Consider the following 27304-nt stretch of genomic DNA (forward strand, 5'->3'; position numbering starts at 1 on the left):
TCATTAGCTTTACAAAATCAAGGAGCAAGGGCTGCCAGCGCTGTATATGTGTCATATATTGTAACACCTTTGGCTCACTATAACACTGTACAGGTAATGCCTGGTGCATTCAATAAATATACATATAAATATTTGCTTCAGTAGCAATAGTTTGTTTTTCACACCGTGAATACAGTTGCAAAGTTTTTTTGATTTTTTTCCTTTGTGCTTTGTAATCCATGTATGCATAGACATTGATCATCCATCATCACATATGGAGGCTTGAATAAAGAGAGTATAAAGGCTAGTGTCTTTGTAAAAAAAATGTCTTTGGTATTTCCAGCCATTACAACAATCCAGATTAATCTAGTTTGATTTCTCCTGCATACAGGGTTATTAAGAGAATGATGGCAAATCCAGATATCAGACCAGCGTTCTGAATGAGAAAATAAACCAGGTCAGTTTTTCTCCCTTTTATCTTGTCTTTAAGCATGTCATTGAGCTCAGGAAACTGAAAGACAAAATAAATATGTTATTGTAGTTGTATAAAAATATGGACTCCAAATAGGTTGCCATTACCTTAAAGGGGTTGTCCCATGAAAAGCATCCTATCTATGCTGCTAGTTTATGTGGATTTAAGACTTTTCATAAATACATTGCTTTATCAAAGCTACTTTGTTTGGCCGCTATCTTAATTTATTCACTTCATTGTATACACTAGTTTCTATGGCCACTGGGCTTATCTGCTCAGTTCCCAAGTGACATAGTTCCCTGCTCTCAGGCGGGAGGGAGGGGCTGAGTGCTGGCAGCAGCTCTGAGCTGTGTATGTCTGACAAGTATCGGAGCTCCTCAGACAGGGGAGGGGGAGGTGAGAGCTCTGGGATTTCTGAACTCTATCTTCAGCTCTTCCACTTATCAGCCAGTACCTCTGTATTTAATGCAAGCTGACTCAAATCCAGCTCTGCTACATCAGCTTCATACTGTGGTAATGCATTTACAACAATCCCTCATTACTAACTGCAAACATAGCAGATAGCAGAGCAAATGAAACCCCGCCCACTAATGTGCCGAAAAAAACAGGAAGTGAACAGAGCAGACAGCCTTCAGGTTTATGGGAATACCCCTTTAACATATATATATATATATATATATATATATATATATATATACACTCACCGGCCACTTTATTAGGTACACCTGTCCAACTGCTTGTTAACACTTAATTTCTAATCAGCCAATCACATGGCGGCAACTCAGTGCATTTAGGCATGTAGACATGGTCGAGACAATCTCCTGCAGTTCAAACCGAGCATCAGTATGGGGAAGAAAGGTGATTTGAGTGCCTTTGAACGTGGCATGGTTGTTGGTGCCAGAAGGGCTGGTCTGAGTATTTCAGAAACTGCTGATCTACTGGGATTTTCACACACAACCATCTCTAGGGTTTACAGAGAATGGTCCGAAAAAGAAAAAACATCCAGTGAGCGGCAGTTCTGTGGGCGGAAATGCGTTGTTGATGCCAGAGGTCAGAGGAGAATGGCCAGACTGGTTCGAGCTGATAGAAAGGCAACAGTGACTCAAATAGCCACCCGTTACAACCAAGGTAGCCAGAAGAGCATCTCTGAACGCACAGTACGTCGAACTTTGAGGCAGATGGGCTACAGCAGCAGAAGACCACACCGGGTGCCACTCCTTTCAGCTAAGAACAGGAAACTGAGGCTACAATTTGCAAAAGCTCATCGAAATTGGACAATTGAAGATTGGAAAAACGTTGCCTGGTCTGAGTCTCGATTTCTGCTGCGACATTCGGATGGTAGGGTCAGAATTTGGCGTCAACAACATGAAAGCATGGATCCATCCTGCCTTGTATCAACGGTTCAGGCTGGTGGTGGTGGTGTCATGGTGTGGGGAATATTTTCTTGGCACTCTTTGGGCCCCTTGGTACCAATTGAGCATCGTTGCAACGCCAAAGCCTACCTGAGTATTGTTGCTGACCATGTCCATCCCTTTATGACCACAATGTACCCAACATCTGATGGCTACTTTCAGCAGGATAATGCGCCATGTCATAAAGCTGGAATCATCTCAGACTGGTTTCTTGAACATGACAATGAGTTCACTGTACTCCAATGGCCTCCACAGTCACCAGATCTCAATCCAATAGAGCATCTTTGGGATGTGGTGGAACGGGAGATTCGCATCATGGATGTGCAGCCGACAAATCTGCGGCAACTGTGTGATGCCATCATGTCAATATGGACCAAAATCTCTGAGGAATGCTTCCAGCACCTTGTTGAATCTATGCCACGAAGAATTGAGGCAGTTCTGAAGGAAAAAAGGGGGTCCAACCCGTTACTAGCATGGTGTACCTAATAAAGTGGCCGGTGAGTGTATATATATAGCTATAAATATGGAAAATTACTAACATCTCCAAAATTCATAAAAAATATGTTTAATATAAAAATGTGAATTAACGCCGAAACGGAACGTCACCAGGAAATCAGAAAATGTGCCTGAGGCGGTCACATGTCCGCTCCAGGCATATGGGTAAATATACATTTTTTTTACAGGGAGTATATTACAAGTTAGGCAGGGGTGATGGTTTAGCTTTGGAGTAAAGTTTTAATTTATCCCAGACAACCCCTTTAAATCTTTGTAATGACAGAAGTGATTTGAATAAACCAAACCAAAATGCTCTGGGTGACAGTGCCTCAGATGATGTATGTAGGTACTGTAAAACACCTCAGTTTTGCCGTGGTATTTCAGCTGCGTCAGGCCCTGGCCTTAGTAGTACAAGTTTTCCAATAAAGGTTCATTGAATCTATATGCTTACCATATCTGCTAGTCCGATGTACAGAAACATTCCTCCAGCTATCCCAAAGATGATGTTAGGTTCAAAGTTGTTGCCCACTACAATCCCAATGACCAGCCCAAGGTAACACGAGCAAGCTGATGTAAAGTTGAAGAACAATGCCTGGGGAATACTCATTCCGGAACTGATCAAGATGGCAAAATCACCTGAAAAATAGGAACATATAATATATAAAAGGCATAGATCACACATTTTTCACTTTTAATGCTGTTTATATTATGCTGATATGTTTAGGTTTTTATACTATTGCATTTTATACTATTGCAGGAGAACATGTTACGCTGGGTTCACACCTGCATTCATGTCTCCGTACTATGGTTTCCGTCTTCTGCATGGCAGAAGACGGAAACCATAGACCGGGTCCGGCCGTGCGCGGCGGTGAGCGTTTTAGGCTCTCCGCCGCGAAACCGGATTTTTTTATCCGGACACAGAGTAGTGCATGTCCGACTCTGTGTCCGGATTATAAAACCCGGTTTCGCGGCGGAGAGCGCAAAACGCTCACTGCCGCGCACGGCCGGACAGCTTTCAAATGAATGGGTGAGAAAGTCTCCTGCAGGCTTCCGTCTCCTGCATCTGTTTTATGCAGGAAACGGAAACCTGCAATAAGGACCGAACAACGCAGATGTGAACGAGCCCTTAGGTGAAGTAACAGATTCAGCAACCTAGCATGGCAAATACACATTGCACAGAGCTGTCTATTTGTGGCTCTATACACTGGGCTAGTGCAGACAGATGCTGCTCCCAATATCAGCTGTCAAACTAGGGATAGGTTATTAAAATATAGATCCAGGAACAGGCATTTAAACGGGTTATCCAGTTTCAGCACATACATGCTACTGTTTGTATAATGAAAAGTTATAACATTTTACAACATACTTTCTGTATCCACTCCTTTGATTCATTATATTCTTCACTCTATGGTCATGTGATATACAGTCCATGGTCAGGGCCGGCGTTGGTTGGGGATGGGGGGCAAAAAGAGCAAATGCCTAGGGCCCCGGACTCCGCAGCACCAGACCTTTGATCTGTTGCTCCGGATCAGGGGAGCTCTAGTTACATATAGAAGTCTGTGTAGTGCATGGCCATTGTCTATCATTGACTATACAATGTAATGGCGGAAGTCACTGTGTGGAGGTTGTGTATTATCTGGGCCTTGTATAGAGGTATTGCATACATGATATGGATTTTTTTGGCAATTTTCTGTATAGTGGTAATTCTCCCCAGTATAGCGGTACACACAAAGCAGTTTCACAACTATATATATCTTTACAATTTTTTTTTGTATTCCTTATCTTTTGAGACTATATCAATCCTGCTGGAAGTGCAGCCCTGACTTATGAAATGACTGAATATGATAGTGTTGGTATGTCATGTTATGGGGGCCCCGCTTTTAGTTTTTTGTCTAAAACCAGCCTTGCCCATGGTCATGTGTTGGTCACTCAAATGCTCAGCTCATTTTAGTCTGTGACCTGTGTGTTCATAACATGACCATGGACTGTATATCACATGACCATGGACTGTATATCACATGACCATGGACTGTATATCACATGACCATGGGCTGATTTTTAGCCAGCAAGCAGAGATCTAGAAAATCCTAAGAAATTGTTAAGTATGGTGGAAAATTATGTAACTAACTCAATAAACAAACAATAACATTTATTTACTTAAATTGGACAACCCCTTTTTGGCTGTGGACACACATGGGGAGAGTCTGCAGTGGGCTAGTGGCAGAATCACCAGCGGCTAACCCACTGTGATGTACAGTGGTAGTGTAGTGGATGGCATTTAAAGAGGACCTTTCACCACTTTTGGGCACATGCAGTGTTATATACTGCTGGAAAGCTGACAGTGCGCTGAATTCAGCGCACTGTCGGCTGTCCCGATCTGTGCCCGCTGTAAAGAGCTTACGGTGCCGGTACCGTAGTGCTCTATGGTCAGAAGGGCGTTTCTGACCATTAGCCAGAGACGTCCTTCTGCCTCGCGGCGCCTATCGCGCTGTGCTGTGGAGCGGGGAGGAACTCCCCCCTCCCGCTCCTGATAATGCTCGTCTATGAACGAGGTGTGTGAGCAGAGGGAGGGGGCGTTCCTCCCCGCTCCACAGCACAGCGCGATTGGCGCCGCGAGGCAGAAGGACGTCTCTGGCTAATGGTCAGAAACGCCCTTCTGACCATAGAGCACTACGGTACCGGCACCGTAAGCTCTTTACAGCGGGCACAGATCGGGAAAGCCGACAGTGTGCTGAATTCAGCGCACTGTCAGCTTTCCAGCAGTATATAACACTGCATGTGCCCAAAAGTGGTGAAAGGTCCTCTTTAAGCAAATCCCATCTGCATACTGCAGAAAAAAATCACAGTGTGCTGCAGATTTTTAACCCAGAGAAGATGAAATATTGCTTTGAGGAAAATGGCACGTGGACAGATGAAGCACGTGGACAGATAAAGCTCAAATATGGTGGAAGTTCAAAGATGTTTTGGGGTGGTTTTGCTGCCTGTTGACTGTGTTCAAATATGAGAGCCCTTGAGCAGTTTGTAAAAGTGGTCCAAAATTCCAGATGAGAGGTGTAAGAAGCTTATCGATGGTTATAAGAAGTGATTATGGCCACGACTCTACATCTTTTCTTCCCATATTTAGAAAGATTTGTCTTTCATAAATCTGAGGTATCAATAATGAACAAACCTGAGTTAAATCCTGTAATGACTGCTCATACGCCTGTTTTATGGTGGTCACTGAGGAGTCTTATTTTACAATGCAAGTTATTATGACACTCTAGAATACCTTAATAACTATACAGTATACATACACTATTATAAGAGTCAATTAAAGTTCATTATTAACAAAAAAAATGTTTTACACTCCTTACCAAATTCATGGGGAAATTCTTCACATACAATTGCAATAGATGTGCTCAGCCCCTGCATAGGGGACAGGGTAAATGAAGCTCCAATAGCAAGGCCATCAATGAAGTTATGTAGGCCATCACTCAATGTAATCATCCATGCCATTGTTCCAATGTCCCTCAGTGGTGTCCATTTCTTTATTCTGAAACAATGAGCCCCTTCATCTAGGTCCTGTAAAATATGGTAATGTGAAAGATAAGGTAAATGACTGCAGAAAGGTTTTTGTCTTCTGTAGCTTTTTAGGGCAGAACAGTTTAGTACAATAGACACTAATATAGTTAGTCTGTGATATTTAAGGAACACTCTCTGCAAAATATACAGTGACTATGTTCTGTCTGTGTGAATGGCCTTAGGCGGGAGGATAGGTGTAGGGTGAAACACAAGGATTCACCTTCTATCCAATTTTTTCAAATAGAATAATAGGAAACCAGCAAGTTAAACTTGAAGCTTTGGAGCACCAAAGCAAAATCTGTAGCTATTACTGTGTTGGAGATTATGGTAAGATTGTATTACTACAGAGTAACTGAATGGCTCCCACAATGTCACCATGAAGCAAAGAATAGTGAAAGTAGAAGTGAGCCCTGAGATGTCATGGCCACATCTGATCAGAGACGTATCTGATTACCGGCACTGCTGTGTAAAACAACAAAGACCCCACTGCTATTATACCCATCCTGCTCTTAAGTGTGCCCTATGTGTGTTGGGAATGAGTTAAAATTCTGGAGTCTTTTTTTCTTTTGCAGTAAATGGGTCTTGGGCCCCTTCAGCACCAGGGCCTGGATGCAACTGCTAACACTGAACACCTGCAAACAATATACTATATATGTATGAAAGCATATTCACACAAGACCTGCCAGCTCAGAACATAGGGAGATTTTACAATTGCAGTGAACTGTGTATTTGGTTTGTGACAAAGTTCCTTTATGTGATGGATTTAGCTGCACCAGCAGATTGGGACAGAGTCATTAAACTGCTTTACTTACATATTTGGCAACACATGTAAGTCTGGCAAAATTATAGGTACTATAAAGAGAATATTTAATGCTATAAGCATTTCTTACAGGTAAATAAAGCCTACTGTAAATCTTTAATTACTATGATCCCTGTGAGCTTATCTGTTACATCACCTAAATGTCATTCCTATAACAAAGCTGCAATAAAAGAAGCAAGAAATGCTGAGCTTTACAATACAGTACACTGGTAGCCACTAACTCACATAGAACAATAATGGATCTCAGCAGTGGCTGAAGTTACTGTGGTCACCCAAGAGTGCTCATCCATTTAAACGGGAGCTATAGCTCTGGGTGTTGCCAGTAGGGGGAGTATTTCTGCACAGCCTGATGCTGCCATTTTGAGACTGTGCAGGGATATCCCCAACTGGTAACACCCAGAAGGCTATCTACTCATACATTTCTACTGGGATAAGAAGGGAAGTGGATAACATATAGTTATAAGAATGAAGCATTTTGGTGGCTGATCAGCATTTATTAGCGCCCAGGATATTTGTGTAGTCCAAGCAGCAATTGAGTCTGATGAAGGTCACTCGGATGAAACCTCATCTCTATTAATATTTATTATAAGGAACATTTGTTGAGTGTGGAGCTCTCTTTTCTGCATTCATTTATAGGCTAGGGCCATATTCTAGTACCCTGCTTGCTAGCCATAGAGTGCTACAGACATAGATAACATTTATACTTGTGAATAGACATTGAAAAATCCATGCACATGCTCAAGAATTAACCACAAGTAGTTGATTTGACAGCCCCTTTAGGCTAGGGCCCCCATGTCGCGGGTCACAGCCAAAAAGCACTGTGGGAAAAACAGCGGCAGAAACGCATTGCGGTTTTTCCTGCAGCATTTTTCACATAGTTTAGTTCCTCAGTGGACTTTCTGCTTCTATTATACCTATACGGAAGTAAATAATTTAGATCTTTCTCTACCCTCAATTCCCCCAAACCCCACACTTCATTCAATACCACAAACAGAAATATAGACGGAATATGTCTATAAACAATAATAATAATAATAATAATACCTTTGATGAAACCACACTGACTTGATCTGGACTGACAGTACCATTTACTTCTGTTACAGTAGAATTCTCAAACACAGTGGACCCATTTTTGCACTTTTGGTGTTGTGTGTTCATTTCGTGGCGAGGAGGGTTATCAATTTCTAAGTGAGTATGAACACCCTAAAACATGAAGAAAAATAAAATATGCAAGTTGGAATGACAGATTCAGTTTAATAAACAGCCCAGAACTTTTGTAATAGTTACATAGTGATCATACCTCTCCATAGATATTCAGACTCATTTTCAGTATTCTTTCAACAAACATTAGGAGGTAGAAGCCTCCAAAAACCGCAATGGATTTAGTAATGTAATCATCATGTTTAGGATCAAATCCAAATGCCTGCAACAAGATCCACAAATTTTAGCTTCAGCCTCTTATCGTAACGGAGTTGCTTTCAAACTAAAACAAAGCCTGTCTGTCCAGTCTACTTTGGCACTTTCCACTAAATGTTACAGTAAGTCCTTGCAACTTTTATATATGTTGAAATGCGAAATGTCAATTAAATTAAAAAAAAGACAGGAAGATGCACAGGACCCGATCCATGCAAAAGATTGTGTGGAGGGAAACAGAAAAATTAGTTTAAGGGTGCATTCACACTGAGTAAACGCTAGCTTATTCTGAACGTAAAACACGTTCAGAATAAGCGGCGTCTAAAGCAGCTCCATTCATTTCTATGGGAGCGGGGATACGAGCGCTCCCCATAGAAATGAATGGGCTGCTTCTTTCACTCCGTGCAGTCCCATTGAAGTGAATGGGGAGTGCCGGCGTATACGGCAAGCTCTGCTCATGCCGGAGCGTACACGCCGGCACTCCCCATTCACTTCAATGGGACTGCACGGAGTGAAAGAAGCAGCCCATTCATTTCTATGGGGAGCGCTCGTATCCCCGCTCCCATAGAAATGAATGGAGCTGCTTTAGACGCCGCTTATTCTGAACGTGTTTTACGTTCAGAATAAGCTAGCGTTTACTCAGTGTGAATGCACCCTAATGGTAAAAAAAAAAAATGAAAAAATCTGTTTGTAAAATGTCAATGCCATGGAGTGAAATAATGTCTCATCTTTAGGCTATGGTCCCACATAGCAAATCACTGTTAAAAAAAAATCAAACAAAAAAAAAGCTGCGGAACAAACTCGGATGGAAACGCATTGCGTTTTTTTTCCTCAGCATTTTTTACAGAAAATCTGCAGTGTTTTCCTCTTCAGACTTTCTGCTTCTATTATACCTATACAGAAAACACCAGCGTTTCCATAGGTATAAGTGACATGCTGTGATTTACTAAAACATTAGTCAGAATCCCATCTACTTTGCAGGTACTGTAAAAGGCAGAGTTTGACATTAAAATGCTGTGTTTCCACATAGTGGGGCCCTGGCCTTCAAGGGATTCTCCAGGCTTATAAGCTTGACTATCTATCCTTCCCATAGGTCATCAATCAAAGATCAGCAGGGGCCTGGCATGTGAGATCAGCTGTGTGAAGAGACCAAAGTATTTAGACAAGCACTGCAGCCTCTTCATTGAAGACTAAGCATGTCTCTGTACATTGTGCAGCGGCTGCACTTGGTTTTGTAGCTAAACCCCATTGAATGTGGCTGAGCCATAGACAGGTCATGAGACCAATGAATGTGGCATCACATGACCTGCTGGTTCAGCTGATCTGTCGGAGTTTCAGGTCTTGAAAGCCTGAAAACCCCCTTTAAATGTGCAGAGCAGATAAGGAGGTTTGGGTCTAGTAGTAGTATAGAAAGTGACCTACTCTTTATTGTCATTTGTCACTAGACCTTAGAAGTCCGTCAGTAGCTAAACCACACATAATGAAGTAGTAGAAGTCCTTAGCATTCATGCCTTATCCTCAGTGTCACTTCAATATTATGGACATATCTATTTCATACTCTTTATTCCTTTATAGCATTATTTTCCATTTTACCATTATGATTAAAAAGTAAATTAAATATTATAAATACCGTATATACTCAAGTATAAGCCAAATTTTTCAGCCCAGTTTTTGAGCTGAAAAAGCCCCCCTCGGCATATACTCAAGTCCTTTTTTTTAAGGAGGGGGGGGGTCTATGACCAGCCACAATATCAATGTATAGAATCTCCCATAAAATAGTGCAAAAAAAAAAAAAAGAGATAAAAAAAAATAAAAGTTCTAAATCCCTCCTTTCCCTAGAATACACACAAAAGTAGAAAATGACTGTGAAACACATACACATTAGGTATGCCTGTGTCTGAAAGTGCCCGGTCTACTGAATATAGGGGATCTGCAGTGCTCCTGTTACATCGGGAAGGGGTTAATAGGAGAACTGCAGATACCCTATATACAGCCAGACTGAATTCCAAGTGGGGGAAAAAACCAAGTCCTCAAGCTCAGGGAAGGGGCAAACAGACAACCAAAACACCCCCTCCCCTACCCCAGCACCCAGCAACTACTGCACCCAAAAACTTCGACCATTTTAATTTTTGAAATTTTCCAGTAGCTGCTGCATTTCCCCCCCTCAGCTTATACTCGAGTCAATATGTTTTCCCAGTTTTTTGTGGTAAAATTAGGGGCCTCGGCTTATATTCGGGTCGGCTTATACTCGAGTATATACGGTATGTTTCTATCTGTATTATAGAAAGTTTTTCCCATAAATTACAGTATGAATGGCACTTACCTCTGGAATAAGCTGAAATATAGCATTTGAAAACAAGGTTCCAATGGCCAGTCCCACAAAGTAAGTTAATATTTTTGGAAAATAAGGCTTCTTTATCAGAGGAGTAATAAATAATCCAACCAATGATGTCAAGTTAATGATGGTTACTGTAAGGAAGCCAAATCCCCAAACTGTAAAATAAATGAAAAATTCACATGTTGAATAATAGATGAAATAATATAAGTCTATTCAATACGTGATATCCTATTATGCAGTCTATTTAATATGGGATAGGGGGTAAGGATGCCAGGTAATGGTGACAATCTTCTCCCTTGTAATGGAAAACTATTGGATTTCCACATGAAAGTGTTAAATCTGTATTGACCTGTACAAGCTTAACCTGGGAGACTATACTGTAACTTTACATTCAACCCACATAATCCAGATGAAAATGATCACCTTTAATCCAAATAATGTGTTAGTAACATAATACATCACTTAATTCTCTACGAGTAAAGCAACATTGTAATAGAAGTCAACATCAGACCCAGCTACACAGATGCGTCATGTTAAGTGAAAATAAGTCACCGTAACGACAAAATAAAGAAGCTGCTGTACACTGAATACTATTCTAACTGCAAAGCTGATACTGCAGATTCCCGGAATTAAAAGATATAGAAAGAGGAATGGGCTCAGGGTGCATACAATGTCCTGCCTTGGCAAATACAGCTATTGCACCTGCAAGAAAGTCCTGTATCTGAGAGACCTCTGACGCACTGGAGAAAGTCAGACATGTCTTAGAATGTGACTCATTACCAATTAGCAAGCCACAATAACCATTCTGTATATAAGACTGTCCAGGCCACAACGGCGTTATACTAATAAATAGTTATGCTGCAACTGGTTCTCAATTTTCTTACTTATGATACTTCAGTTGTCACTTGGCCTGGTGAAATTTATACTTTACTGTAATGCAATGGCACATATTCTATAGTTATATTTCCAAACAATGTTTTAATTTGTCTCTTTATTGTGTTATTTAATTAAAAAAAACAGTTAACACCAGTTTTTGAAAGTGCACACCAACCAGTGGGAATGGACTGGACCTGGCACTGACCTTAGGGCCGGGGCCCCACATGGTGTAAACAGTCATTGCATAGTGGATGAGATTATAGCGAATACCACAGAAACATACGCACAGCAGAAACGCTGCGATTTCCAAAAACCAAAGCATGTCAGTTATACCTACGGAAACACCGGTGGTTTCCCTATGGGTATAATGGAAGCAGAAAGTTCACAAATCTCTATAGATTTTCTGTGAAAAGCGCTGCGGGAAAAACATTTTTTCTGCGGTGTGACCTTCTAGATCTACTTTGGTTCATTTGGTACCTAGTCTAAAGCAGGTACAATTCAATACATACCTGCAGTGTAAAAGCAACAGAAGAATATGAGGTGAGCTAATGTAATGCAGTATCTTGGACTAGAAAAAAGGGCCTAAATACCAATAATCTCAGTGTGACTATGTATATAGCAGTCACATTTCCTTAAAAGCATTGTCACAACTATTTTATTTCCAACATGGGTTAGGATTAGTGATGAGCGAGTAGTTTTCGATGCAATACCTCACAGGCATAGGTATATGCGTGTAATCGGCCGAACACCAGGGGATTAAACACATTGAATATTCGAAGCGTTTAACCCCTTGGTGTTCGGCTGATTACACACATTCCTATGCCGGCGAGGTATTCGATCGAATAATACTCGCTCATCACTAGTTAGGATTCTATATGTCTGATTGATCTCTCATTAAATTTGATGAACCTGAAGTAGTCAGAATACAGATATAGAAAAAACTACAGTCCAATCTGATCTATATATAACCGGAATAATGAGATCATACTGATAGATTATTTGACATTAATGTGTTTGTGTGCAGGGAAATTAAGCTATAGACCCCATTGGTAAGAGGAGGGGGAATTGTGAACACATCTCTGTAGAACATAATATAACATTTTCTCCCTATGAACAGTGGCTGCCATAAACCGTTCATAAACCTTTTTTCTTCATTGGAAAAAACAGTAAAGTCATGACACTCACTAAATACTGGTGGCCAGTTTTATATTTTGCTTAGACTGGCAAACTTTAGTTTACTTTTGCTAAGCCAGCCCTTACATACAATGTGGTGCTTTAGATAACCTGCCTTATCTTGGTGGCTTTTTATGGTATAGTAAACCCTGGTGGCTTAGCTGTATTATTTTACAGGATCATTTTATATGTCTACAGTTATTGTTGACCTTATGACACATATTGTCCTGTACCCATGAAATTGTCATGTCATGAAGAAACATCAAGCAGCGTACAATAAAACTCTCACATATGATGCACATTGGTTCATACCAAGCTATTAAAAGTATACAGTAGTATTATAAACTGCAGCTGTATGATTGTAAGGCATCTTTTTATGGATGTAATGATCCATCAAATTGCAGCGTAACGATAAAAGCTCCCAGTATTTACATGATCTTTTGCACAGTAGTCTTCAACTACAATTACCACTGGGGCATTATAGGCAAGCGGCTATGTCCTTCCATTGATTTGTAGGAGAAGAGATTGATGTAGAGCAAAAGTAGCAATACACCTTAGATAGTCAGCACTGAACAGTTGTCTGGACGGCAGCTATCCCACTCCCCATCCAATCAATTGCAAAGGGGAATAATTCTAAGACAGTACTGGCAAATGCTTATTTCCTTTCAGAAGGAAAAATCGGACATGCTGAAAGCCAACATGCCCAATCCTCCTTTTCTTGACACCTGCCACAGGGGCATAGTCAGATGGCTGCCCCATCTTGTTAGAATTAGGGGGTCTGTGTGATGTTTATGTCACATGCATGGGCATCCTAACAGTATGAGTGGTAGTTGGTAAGGCGATACCAGCATTGAAAGGTGCCTTAAAAACAGGACTATAGGGGAATGAGTGGCTGGGGTGCATCATGAAGTCCTTTTGATGGCTTCCTGCAGATAAGCTGTCTACTACATCCACTTCCTAACTAAAATTTGAATAAAGTAAAATTCAAAAAAATGAAGGTATTATTTTAAGTTTGCTCTTGGCAAAACATAAATCAGAGGGTTCACATGAAGAAAACCTTTCCGGGCTGAGGCTCCACATTGCGAAAACGCAGCTTTTTTGTTGCAGATTTTGCTGCGGTTTTTTTGAGCCAAAGTAAAGAATGGCTACAAAAGGAATAGTAAATATATAGGAAGTTGTTATACCTCTACCTCCTGCTCAATCCACTCCTGGCTTTGGCTCAAAAAACCATAACAAAATCTGCAACAAAAAAAAGCTGCATTTACGTAATATGGAGCCTCAGCCTTAGGCTGCATTCACACTGAGTAACGCTGGCGTTTTTTGTGCTTATTTTTGCACATAGCGCCGCGTATACGCCGCATTAATGCTGGTCAACGCCACTGCAAAATAGCGCGGCGCAAACGCGGCGTGTACGCGGCGCTAACGCGGCTCTAACGCGGCGCTATGTGCAAAAATAAGCACAAAAAACGCCAGCGTTACTCAGTGTGAATGCAGCCTTACTGTCACAAGACTTCTCCATACATATGGCAGGGGTAGTGAAAGGAGACCCTTTGCAACAAGGACCAGTTTTACTTAGAGGTCTGCTAAGTATAATATAAAAAATATAGTTCATTTAAAAAATATTACTAACGCTAGGTTCACACTTGCACTGGTGACCCATTTGGGCATTCCATTCATCATTCTGCTTAAAAAATATGGAGAGAAAAAAGCAGGATTTTTCTCGCCACATTTTTCCACATTTTTTGGACGGAAACCGTGTTAAAACCTGTCAAACCCAATTATAGTCTATGGGGTCTGCAGGTTTCCGCAGGTAACCACTTTTTAAGCAGAATAGATTTCCATTTTTTGGGTCTCCAAATGGACCCCATGAGCGGAAGCCCAAACTCAGATGTGAACCAAGAGTTAGGGAATATTTTAGCAACTGTGATGATACCTGATAATACTAATATGTGTAGAAATGCTAAAAAAAAAAAAAATTCTAAACATCCAACAGCATAAATGGAAATTACAGGGACTTCTGTCTCATCAATAGCACATTTTAGAGTTGAGAATATAACCAGATTGTACCTTGTGCAGGGGAAGGCTTTTGATATGGTTGTTCTTCATTTGTACATGGGTGAGTAAACAATTGATATAAAAGGGCTGGACAGGCATCCTGAAAGTTTACATGTGTAATTTGGTTTCCAAAACGAGCAAAAATTTCTTCATTAGTATAGCACTGAAAGACAGAAGGGAAAGATGATTAATAGATGAAAATACTAAGCTATACTACAGCAGAGGATCCATATCTCTACTGGCAGTGCATCATTATGCATAGGGTCCAGTTTCATAGTTGCACATCCTATAGCTAAGCTATCACCGTGTAATATCTTCCTTTTACTATATGCTTATTATAACTGTTCCACAGAGGCATTGTTGAAACATTTCTGTGCACTGGGTGAATAAAAACCTTTCCTTGGATTTGCTTTACATCACAATGCTGCTTCCTCCTTTGTGTTCTTAGTTATGTATAGAGGACTTATCTAACTTCAGAAACTTGCAGACATCTGAATGTGACACTTTGGCTATGTATCACTTAAATACTGAATACTCTTGGGCCGCTTTAACCATAGGACCAACCCCAGGCTCTATGGTAGCAGGGTGTCTCCTTTGGACAGTGCAAGTCCAGCATTTAAAGTGCTGTCTATCTGTTCCTGGTGCAGATGAGTTGAGTACAATGGTAATGGAGAGAGCTGTCCGCCTCCTGCTTCACCAATCGGTCCCTGTCCCTAGTTCCCGGTGTCTTGGGCGCAGTAGGCATCATGTAGTGATGTCACTTACATCACTACTGATATTCCCTGAAGCTGTCAGCACCAGAGACAAATGAGAACAGGGGAAAGGTATTAGGTTGTTTTTTGTTTGTTTATTTCTTTGTTTTGATATATACTATGGGGACAACCTAGAGGGGACATAACTGTGGTAACTGGGGGGACATGAAATTGTGGGTGTGGGGACAAAATAAATGAAACTGTGGGGGAAAACCTGAAGGAGGACATGAAGTTATGGGGTGATATTATACTGTGGGGGCAACCTGGAGAGAGATATTATACTGTGGGGACAACTAGAGTGGGACATTATACTGTGGATACATCAGAAGAGAAACATTACACTGTGAGGTCAACTGGGGAAGGACATTATAATATAATATCTGAAGGGCCACTGGGGTTGGACAGGATAATGTTTGAGGGCTTACTGCAGGGAACAGGTTACTGTATGATGCCACTGCAGGGGAATTTGATTGTGTGATGGGCCACTGAGGGCCATTATATTGTATAGGGCCACTAAGGAGACATTATATTGTATGACAGCCTCTAAGAGGTATCATACTATGTGGACACCACTGAGGGCCATTATATTGTATAGGGCCACTAAGGAGGCATTATATTGTATGACAGCCTCTAAGAGGTATCATACTATGTGGACACCACTGAGGGCCATTATATTGTATAGGGCCACTAAGGAGGCATTATATTGTATGACAGCCTCTAAGAGGTATCATACTATGTGGACACCACTGAGGAGGCCATTATAATTTGTGTTGGTCAGGTATATCTAAGTGGTGATGGGGGGCCACCTTTGAACTGGGGCCACCAATGTGTTAAAATGGGCCTGCACACAGTATATCACATACAGTCTTGTCATTTTCTAATGCATTATACAAATATCAAACAATTTTAAAAGGAAAAATGATTTAAATAAGCATCTGAGTATATACATTATACATACTATTAAGAAAGGGTGAATTGTGTTTCATATGAGATAACAGGCTGTAAGAAAGTGTCCTACTGGCATCAGATACAGACAAGGGAGTGACTTTAGAAAGTGTGAATAAGTGATGACTGAGACAATTTTGAAGATAACCTTTCTGTGTCTGTGAACATACTTAAAGAGATAAGGAAAGTATTTCATTGACGTTTTTCTATTTTACAGACAAACATTTCACAGAATCTTTTTTGTATAAAATTGTCTATCAATAACACATAGCATGGAAGCAAATGGGACAGAGAATTGTCTGAGAACTGTATGTAAAGTAAAAAGAATTCCTCAAGTTGTTCTATTAAACATAATTAAAAATTTTGATATATCACTTTTAGCTGCTTCTAAGAAAAAGGCTATCACTAAAGATTACTTTGCATTTTTGCATGCTTTCTGACGGTCCTGAATGAAATATTCATGTTATACAAATTACAGTGACCCTAAATAGGTAGGTTCATGTCTGGTAAACCTTCATTTATATATACTGTACATTAATATACTGTGTGGGGGCCATAAAAAGGGGTGGTAGCAAAAAAAGGATCAAATACCTTGTGGTGGCCAAAAAGGTGGTCATTTACTGTGTGGTGGACCAGAAAAACGGGAAGTGCTAGAAAAGGAGAGTTATATACTACTAGCTGGTACCCACGACTTCGTCTGCGGTGATTGTAGAAGTGGGTATATACAGGCGTGGGTAAAGTTTTCGTAGTGTGTATAAGGTATGGGATATGAAATGTAAGTTTATATCTTGTTTATGCAGTAATTCAGAGAATACGTGAGACTTTTGTGTTGAAGTTACTTTGTATTAGAGCTGCTATATATATGGTGTTGTGAGAAACTTTACATAGTGACTTTGGGACAGAAGTATTTGAAGTTAACCCTTTGCCGCCGATGGCATTTTTTGATTTTCGTTTTTGACTCCCCTCCTTCTAAACCCCATAACTTTTTTATTTCTCCGCTCCCAGAGCCATATGAGGTCTTAATTTTTCCTGGGACAAATTTTTGTTCATGATGCCACCATTATTTATTCTATATAATGTACTGGGAAGCAGGGAAAAAATTCAGAATGGGGTGGATTTGAAGAAAAAATGCAATTGTGCGACTTTCTTATGGGCTTTGGTTTTACGGCGTTCACTGTGCAGCCAAAATGACATGTCCCCTGTATTCTGTGTTTCGTTACGATTCTGGGGATACCAAATTTATATGGTTTTATTTACATTTTGACCCCTTAAAAAAAAATCCAAAACTGTTGAAAAAAATTATTTTTTGAAAAGTCGCCATATTCCGACAGCCGTAACGTTTTTATACGTCTGTGTACGGGGATGTATAGGGCATCTTTTTTTGCGGGACCGGGTGTACTTTGTAGTTCTACCATTTTCGGGAAATGTTATTGCTTTGATCACTTTTTATTCCAATTTTTATCAGAATCAAAACAGTGAAAAAATGGAGGTTTGGCACTTTTGACCATTTTTCCCGCTACGGCGTTTACCGAACAGGAAAAATATTTGTATAGCTTTGTAGAGCGGGCGATTTCGGACGTGGGGATACCTAACATGCATGTGTTTCACAGTTTTTAACTACTTTTATATGTGTTCTAGGGAAAGGGGGGTGATTTGAATTTTTAATCCTTTTTATTATTTTTTTTATATATTTTTTTACTTTTTTTAAACTTGTTTTTTTTTGCATTTATTAGACCGCCTAGGGGTATTGACATGGGTGGGCAGTGTCGCGGATTTTCAGAGCGGTGGGGGTCAGCAAACATGGTTGCTCCGGAGCGTTAAAGAGAGCCTCCTGGAGTATCGTTAAGGTGAGGGGCAAAGTGGTAAAGTATATGTATATGAGATTGTGTGGGGTTAGGGGTGAGGCTGTAGAGGGCAATATGAATTTTGTGGCTTGCTATGGTCCAAAGTGTGTGAGATTGCAGAGATGGTGGTGTGAGTTTGGGTTTTGTGGGGGTCCTGGCACAAACGTATGTGCGCTATTGTGACGAAAAGTAGCCTATTGCGCAATCGGGTGTATTAACTATGTTTGTGGAAACTTTCAGCCAAATCAGCCAAGCGGTTTTTCCGTGATTGAGGAACAAACATCCGAACATCCAAACTCACAAACCCACAAACTTTCACATTTATAATATTAATAGGATAGGATGTGGAGAGCCAGAAAAAGGGGTTTAAGTAATGTGTTGTGGGCCAAAAAAAGAGGGTTTTATATGATGTGGAAGTAAAAAAAAAGCACATCTTATACTATGTGGGCGCCACATAGGGAGATTTTTTTATGCCGGCATCAGCGCAGTGTTTTGCCATCCTAACTAGCAGATTGTTATTGCAGCAGATGACTTTTTGAAAGCGCCTGATGAATCTATTATTGATGAAACACATAGGCATAAAAATATATATGTGCAGTAAAGCTAGTGGGCTTTCTGGTTGTGGCTATCATCCAGACCTTAAGGGGTTTTTTGCTTCCTCACTGATCCCCGTTGGCGTGGCATTAGGCCAGTAGCCTCAGGGTAGGAGAGGTTGCATCTCCCAAGCTATATTTAAAACTATATTTGGAGGAGCCACCTGAGAAAGTCCAAAGACGTGCATTGATTGAAAGGGAGTTCAGTTAGTATTGCGAAATAGATTAAGGGTGAGCTCAGCCTTAATCATCTGACTGCAGATTTATCAATCCCTCACATACACACGTTGTCTCTGGACATGGAAACATATTAAGGATATGCTGCTCTATTTATCTAAATAACGGTGAAGTTTTAAAGTATCAGTGTTTCCAATTGTTGAGCTTCAGTGAATTATTCCCTTTAAGACCCGGATCACATCTGCGTTCGGTAATCCATTTGGGGAGTCCGCATGGGGACCCCCGAACAGACTACCGAATACACTGGCAAGCAGTGTGCAGTGAAAGCACACGGACCCCATAGACTATAATGGGGTCCGTGTGCTATCTCCATGGCCTCCGCACAAGTCATGCGGACAGGAATGTTGATCGTGAAGTACTTTTCTGTCCACATGTTCCATGCGGACACCGCGCGGAAAACACAAGGACCCCACTATACTCTATGGGGTCCGTGTGCTTTCACTGCACACCACTTGCCAGTGCGTTCGGTAGTCTGTTCAGGGGGGTCCCCATGCAGACTCCCCGAACGGATTACCGAATGCAGATGTGAACCAGGCCTAAAATTAATTCATTTGATATGATATATCTTTGACACAGGCTATTTTTACAGCTGCGCCAGGTCTCCATTTGGGGTTTCTGTTCCCGAACCCACTTAAAAAATGCAAGTAGGATTTTTCTCTCTGCACTTTTTCACATGTTTCTGTGGACCCAATTATAGTCTATAGGGTCTGCGGGTGATTGCTCTTTAAGCAGTTTATGGTTTCCGTTCTTTGGGTCCCCAAGTGGACCCATAGAACAGAAACCCAGGCACAGGAGTGAACCTAACGTCAGATTCCTAGATTTTAATTATTTTTATCTACTTTTCTTGTTATCATCTGCAAAAAAAAATTCCTTTTCTATGCCAGAATTCTGTCACATGGGTCTTTTTGCAAGACAAGCTGTACTTTTAATGTCAACAATTTGAGCCGCTTATAACATGGTATCTAAATTTAAACAGGTCCAGGATAAATGGGGTTTTTTTTTGTTATAGGAAAAATTTCTGGGAGACACCAGAACACCAGGAACAATGAGTATGTTTTTGTTTGTTTGTTTGTTTGTTTTTTTCTTTTTTACCTTCCCTGGCTTTCAATGACAAAAAACACTAAGTTTATTCCGACAATCCTTTTAAACAATTCTTTATGTTTTTTGTTTGATTGGTTGGTTTTTTTGCCATATGGTTTGCTACTTTATTAATAGATATTATACCACAGTCTGTTTTAATCTGGTAATGATTTGACCTGTCATACCCGAGTAAGGCCGTGGCCCCACGGGCCCGAAACCACACGATTTGGCGGCGGCGGAAACGCCGCAGTAAAAATCACAGCATTTTACAGTACATGTAAAGTGGATCGGATTTATGTGAATCCCATGCCCACTTTGTGGAAAAAATCGCAGGGCGGACACGCTGTGATTTCCAAAACCGTCATGGTTTTGAAAATCACAGCATGTCAATTATATCTACGGAAACGCCGGCAGCTTTCCTGTAAATATAATTGTAACAAAAGTCCGGGGAGGAAAACTCAGTGAACTTTCTGTTCAAACCACTGCGGGAAGAACTGCGATGCATTCAAGCTGTAGTTGTTCTCGCAATGCTTTAGCACTGTATTTCCAGCCCGTGGGGCCTTAGCCTAACCCTGTACCTTATAACAAATACCATACTTGGCTACAGTGTATTATTATTTTTTAGCTTGGATTGAATAATTGCTCTATCAAAACATTTTTTGAAATAGTTGTCAGTGGGAGGTGAGAGTACATTACATGATAAATATGCTGTGATATGCACTTGTTTCGTAACTTCATATTATTTTATTTCATTCTTATCTGCTCCTTCCCTTCTCTTTTAAATATTTCAGACCTACTGTTACATTTTTAATTCAATTTTTTTAAATTAAATAAAGTGAGTATAAAACTAATGTTTTCAACTTCTATAGGTGCTGCACCATAAATAATTTTCAAGCTACATCCCCTTCAAAAGTCTCTTTTGGAGCTCCCTATAACACCTCCTGTCACCCAGAGTGTTCCCTTTCTCCCCAATTTAAATTATGACTCTATATAATATGATGATTATCCACTTTTCCAATATTGATTTAATATTGCTTAGAATATTACATATGTGGGGTATGACAGCCAGTATCCCTGCAGATCAGCTATTTCCAACAGTATAATGTGCTCTGCATGGTACCTAAACCCTCCACTACACATTGTATGGCGAGTAAGCAGCTTCTAGAAAATTAACATTCCTGGCCGCCATGCCATCCCAGCTGATCTGTAGGTGTCTTCGTTTTCTTAACAATAGTTCATCATATCAAAAAGATGGATAAACCCTTTAAGGCTATGTTTATACCACTGAAAATTAAGATACATTTGAGGCAAACTTCAGATCTCTCTTCATTTACTGGCTTTCCACTTCAGCATTCGCTCGTTGATTCCACTCAAGTGAATGAGCCCAATCTGCTGGGTGTCTCGCACTGTGGACTCTATGGCTGAATCAGCTGCAGTATTCGAGCAAGATCGAATATAGCACTTATTTCAGTTTTCTGCTTCAATCTCTGCCTCCCATTGAAAACAATCCACCTCAAAATCAGCTCCAGATTCTGTTATGTGAACATACAGTACCTTTATACTCCCCTCTATGTCCCACATAATTGATTGCCTCCCCCAAAGTATAACAGCCCCATCACTGCCCTCATCCAGAACAACGTCCCCCATCAGTATACCTGTACAATTTAAAGGTTCCCATTAATGGGAGGGTTGAGAGACCAGATAGGTAAGTCCAGTACTTATACTTCTATCTTGATCATTGAAGCGTATGACCTTGTGCTCTACCAGAACTGGGGTCAGGGCTCCTCTTCTCCTTTACAATTTTTAACAACTAGTTTGGCAGAAATAGGAAGAACTGGCTGCATTCCACCCCTGCAGTAATGGTAGACTAAATTACCTAAATTAGGCAATATCAGGACACTGTATCCAGGAAGACTAGACAGTATAAAATGTATCCAGAACCAAGGCAGAGAACCATTCATACTGCCAAACCAGAATGAGACAGAATGCAGTCAGTCATTCGTTCATTTTCAAAAGATGAGTTTCCACAAGACTACAATGTGTAAAGGTGCACAGATTTATCATTCAGCATCAGCAACTGTGATGAAGCATTTTAAGATTCTTTAAGGCCTGGTTCACATCTGCGTTCTGTATTCCTTTCCGGGAGTCTTTCTTGGGGACCCCCTGAATGGAATACCGAAGGCATTGACAAGTGGTGAGCGATGAAAGCACACAGACCCCATAGACTATAATGGGTTCCGTGTGTTTTCCGCGCAGTGTTTACACATGTCCTGCGGAGAGGAAAGTAATTCATTAACTACTTTTCTCTCTGCATGTTCTGTGCGGACACCGCGTGGAAAACACACGGACCCAAATATAGTCTATGGGGTCCATGTGCTTTCACTGCACACCACCTGCTATTGCGTTCGGTAGTCCATTCGAGGAGTCCCCAAGCGGACTCCCGGAAAGGAATACCGAACGCAGATGTGAACCAAGTATAAGAGGTTGATTCACAAATAATCTAATAGTTTACTGATAATGTGTCCCATGTGCAGCAAATAGTGCAATAAATAGAAGTGGACATGTATTAAACCCCAAGAATCCTGGCCCTGTGCTGACAGCAGAAATATAGCATGTCCATAATGGCTCACATTTATCATGGTGTAGCTTTAGTCTGGGATCATAAGTTGCGGTAATGTGCCACACACATAAAACAGCATGGCCTGTGTTTTACCAAAAAGCTGCCACAGCTCCACAATGCATAGGCTGTGCATTTTTTTTTACAAGTGAAACTACACAATTTTCAGTAAAAACTTTGAGTAAACTTTATTTTTTTTTGGCTGCGCAGCACATTACTACAGCATGTGAATCCAGCCAAAGTATATAATGGGGATAATGAGAAATGGTGCAAAATAATGTGGCAAGCTATCTCTTCTCATAACAAGTGTAAAAGATTTGTTTGCACTTATTAAGAAATTTGACTCTAATCTCACCAACCACTCTCTTAACTTTTACTATTGTAAAATGTATCATCCTATCCTATTAATATTATAAATGTGAAAGTTTGTGAGTTTGGATGTTTGTGGGTTTGTGTGTTTGGATGTTTGTTAGTCAATCACGCAAAACCTGCTCGACCGATTTGGCTGAAATTTTCCACAAACATAGTTAATACACCCCATTGCGCAATAGGCTACTTTTCGTCACAATAGCGCACATACGTTTTTCCCAGGACCCCCACAAACCCCAAACTCACATCACCATCTCTGTAATCTCACACACTTTGGACCATAGCAAGCCACAAAATTCATATTGCCCTCTACAGCCTCACCCCTAACCCCACACAATCACATATACATATACTTTACCACTTTGCCCCTCACCTTAACGATACTCCAGGAGGCTCTCTTTAACGCTCCGGAGCAGCCATGTTTGCCAACCCCCACCGCTCTGACAATCCGCAACACCACCCACCCATGTCAATACCCCTAGGCGGTCTAATAAATGCAAAAAAAAAAAGTTTAAAAACAATATTAAAAACAAAAAAAAAAAAGGATTAAAAATTCAAATCACCCCCCTTTCCCTAGAACACATATAAAAGTAGTTAAAAACTGTGAAACACATACATGTTAGGTATCCCCGCGTCCAAAATCGCCCGCTCTACAAAGCTATACAAATATTTTTCCTGTTCGGTAAACGCCATAGCGGGAAAAATGGTCAAAAGTGCCAAACCGCCGTTTTTTCACTGTTTTGATTCTGATAAAAATTTGAATAAAAAGTGATCAAAGCAATAACATTTCCCGAAAATGGTAGAACTACAAAGTACACCCAGTCCCGCAAAAAAAGACGCCTTATACATCCCCGTACATGCACGTATAAAAAAGTTACGGCTGTCGGAATATGGCGACTTTTCAAAAAAAAATTTTTTAACAGTTTTGGATTTGTTTTTAAGGGGTCAAAATGTAACTAAAACCATATAAATTTGGTATCCCCAGAATCGTAACGAAACACAGAATACAGGGGACATGTCATTTTGGTTGCACAGCGAACGCCGTAAAACCAAAGCCCGTAAGAAAGTCGCAGAAATGCATTTTTTCTTGAAATCCACCCCATTTTGAATTTTTTCCAGCTTCCCAGTACATTATATAGAATAAACAATGGTGGCATCATGAAGAAAAATTTGTCCCGCAAAAATTAAGACCTCATATGACTCTGGGAGCGGAGAAATAAAAAAGTTATGGGGTTTAGAAGGAGGGGAGTCAAAAACGAAAATCAAAAAATGCCATCGGCGGGAAAGGGTTAACTTCAAATACCTCTGTCCCAAAGTCACTATGTAAATTTCCTCACAACACCGTATAGCAGCTCAAATACAAATTAACTTCAACACAAAAGTCTCACGTATTCTCTGAATTACAGCAAAAACAAGATACAAACTTACATTTCATATCCCATACCTTATACACAGTACGAAAACCTTACCCGCGCCTGTATATACCCACTTCTACAATCACCGCAGACGAAGTCGCGGGTACCAGCTAGTTCATACTAAATGTGGGCCAATGTGTCAAACCAGCTGAAAAAGACTGGATACAATAACATCCACTTCATAGCTGTGATCAGGCTAGTTGTACGGACTCCAGCCAACTGAATGTTAGATGTATTGCACAGAGTTGAGTCCTGAGAAAATATTTGTGACTCATGGTAAGTATACAGAGTTAACCTCTGCTCTGTGGTGCAAGACCATTGGGAGCTTTCACACGGAGTAAACGTTCCACTCATTCTGAACGTAAACTCATTCAGAATGAGCAGCATTAAAACAGATCCCATTGATTTCTATGGGTGCCGGCATATGCACACTTCATTGAAATCAATGGGAGGCTTTTTTACCTATTGCTTTCAATGTGATATGCACACATCACATTGAAAGCAATAGGTGAAAAAGCCTCCCATTGGTTTGCGTATGCCGGCACCCATTCAAGTCAATGGAATCTGTTTTTTACACTGCTCACGCTGAACGATTTTTACGTTCAGAATGAGCGAGCGTAAACTCTGTGTGAAGGCTCCCTTACAGTGTAGAAAGAAAGAAGATAAAGCAGCTATTTATTGGAAAAGGAAGTATTTTCTCCTTCCTAGAGCACTTGGTTCTCATTTTTACTAAGGCTAGGTTCACACCTGTGCCTTAATTTCCGATGGTGAATTCCTTTCCAGAATCCGCTTGAAAAATGCGAAGAGATCCACATTTTTCCGGTAGAAACCCGTTGGACCCTATTACGGTCTATTTAATCTGGGTAACCACTTTTTAAGCAGATTGGGTTTCCATTTTTCAGGTCTCCAAGCAGACAAAAAGTAATGCTAGCAGAAAATGGAACCCATTGAAGTCAATGAGAGGCTTTTTCTTCTGCGCTGAAATTCCACACCAAATTCCTCACCATTTTCCTCCGTGTGAATGGACCCTAAGGCTGTATTCACACTGAGTAACGCTGGCGTTTTTTGTGCTTATTTTTGCACATAGCGCCGCGTTAACGCCGCGTAGACACCGCGCTATTTTGCAGTGGCGTTGCCCGGCGTTAACGCGGCGCTATGTGCAAAAATAAGCACAAAAAACGCCAGAGTTACTCAGTGTGAATACAGCCTTAGTGAGTTTTCCTTCCATGTCTCTCTGTAAACCTACTGAACTACTTTAAATTGTTGAGAACTTTGTCTGAGCCGCACAGTCCATGTTATGCCACATTGTTGCCAACTAGTAACTTTGTTTGTCACAGAAGCTATAGACCAGTGGTTCTCAACCTTTCTAATGCCGTGACCCCGCAATACAGTTCCTCATGTTGCGGTGACCCCAAACCAAAAAATAATTTTGGTGGCTACTTCATAACTGTAAGGGCTACTTCACACAGGGGGCGGTATAGCGGATTAATAGCGGATTTAGGCACTGAGAGTGACGCGGGGAGCCGCGTCACTCTCGGGTCAAAACACGCTTGCCACGACTGTCGCGGCTTTCCCCCCGGAGTCGGCTCAAATTAATGGGACGAATCGGAAGGTTGCTACCGCCAGGCGGACGCCACGGGTCACTGAGCTGTGGAATCCACCTGAAGAAAGTGCAGCCCGCTTTTTTTTTCCGTGAGCGTCAGCATGCCGCTCACGCAAAAAACAAGCCTGGCGGTCTAAATAGACCTCCATTGTGAGAGGGCGGATTATGACGTGGATTTCGCACCATAATCTGCCCCCTCTGAGCATGTGTGAACGGGCCTTAATTTTGCTGCAACCCATACCTCCCAACTTTTGAAAAGTAGAAAGAGAGATAAAATGTGCGGCGCACAGAGCGCGCCGTGACAAATTTGGCTCCGCCCACTTTTATGTTGATCCCGCCCATTCTCATTCATTTTTCACGTGCTCCCACACAGTATAATCCTCCTAGTCACCCGTAAATAATATGTACCCCCTCTATCTCTCCCCCAGTTTCATATAACCTCTTCATCTGCCCCGTTTCAAGTCCCCTCCATCTCTGCCCCCAGTTTCATGTCCCTCCATCTCTGTCCCCAGATTCATGTCCCTCCATCTCTATCCCCAGATTCATGTCCCCTCCATCTCTATCCCCAGATTCATGTCCCCTCCATCTCTATCCCCAGATTCATGTCCCCCCTCCATCTTTGCCCCAGTTTCATGTCCCTCCATCTCTGCCCCCAGATTCATGTCCCCCATCTCTGCCCTCAGAATCATGTCCCCCATCTCTGCCCTCAGAATCATGTCCCCCCATCTCTGCCCCAAGATTCATGTCCCTCCATCTCTGTCCCCAGACTCATGTCCCCCTATCTCTGCCCCCAGTTTCATGTCCCCCATCTCTGCCCCCAGATTCATGTCCCCTCCATCTCTGTCCTCAGTTTCATGTCCCCCTCCCATCTCTGCCCTCAGAATCATGTCCCCCATCTCTGCCCCCAGATTCATGTCCCCCATCTTGCTCACACACAGCCTGAACCTCACTATTATGCTGACACACCGCCTGAAACACCCCCATCTTGCTCACACACAGCCTGCATCCCCTCCTATCATACTCACACACTGCTTGCATCCCCTTCCCACCCCTTGCTTACACTTGCTGTCTCCTCCCTCCATCTTACCTTCCAGTCTCCACTCACTGCAGCCTTCTCTTCCTGTGTAACTCGGCACTGTACTGAATAGCTCCGCCCACACCAGAGTCCGATCACATGGTCCCGACGTCATCACAGGTCCTTCACTCCACTAGGATCTTCCCTGCTGCAAAGGCAGCGCGGCTTCTCAGCGGCTAA

At 41.4% G+C, this 27304-nt stretch overlaps 1 protein-coding gene across 1 annotated transcript in view; it reads right to left on the minus strand.

The window, feature by feature from the left end:
• Window positions 1-340: 340 nt before the first annotated feature.
• The window catches only part of SLC39A8 (solute carrier family 39 member 8), a 33017-nt gene continuing 6053 nt past the window's right edge, over window positions 341-27304 (minus strand). Inside the window, exons 2-8 of the mRNA XM_075265282.1 lie at window positions 14607-14757; window positions 10476-10645; window positions 8040-8162; window positions 7784-7942; window positions 5712-5919; window positions 2810-2994; window positions 341-490 (exon numbers count right to left, since the gene is read on the minus strand). Coding sequence (XP_075121383.1) covers window positions 341-490; window positions 2810-2994; window positions 5712-5919; window positions 7784-7942; window positions 8040-8162; window positions 10476-10645; window positions 14607-14757 — 1146 coding nt within the window. The remainder of the gene's footprint in view (window positions 491-2809; window positions 2995-5711; window positions 5920-7783; window positions 7943-8039; window positions 8163-10475; window positions 10646-14606; window positions 14758-27304) is intronic.

This window comes from Leptodactylus fuscus, chromosome 1 (assembly GCF_031893055.1).
Source record: "Leptodactylus fuscus isolate aLepFus1 chromosome 1, aLepFus1.hap2, whole genome shotgun sequence".
Taxonomy (NCBI): Eukaryota; Metazoa; Chordata; class Amphibia; order Anura; family Leptodactylidae; genus Leptodactylus; species Leptodactylus fuscus.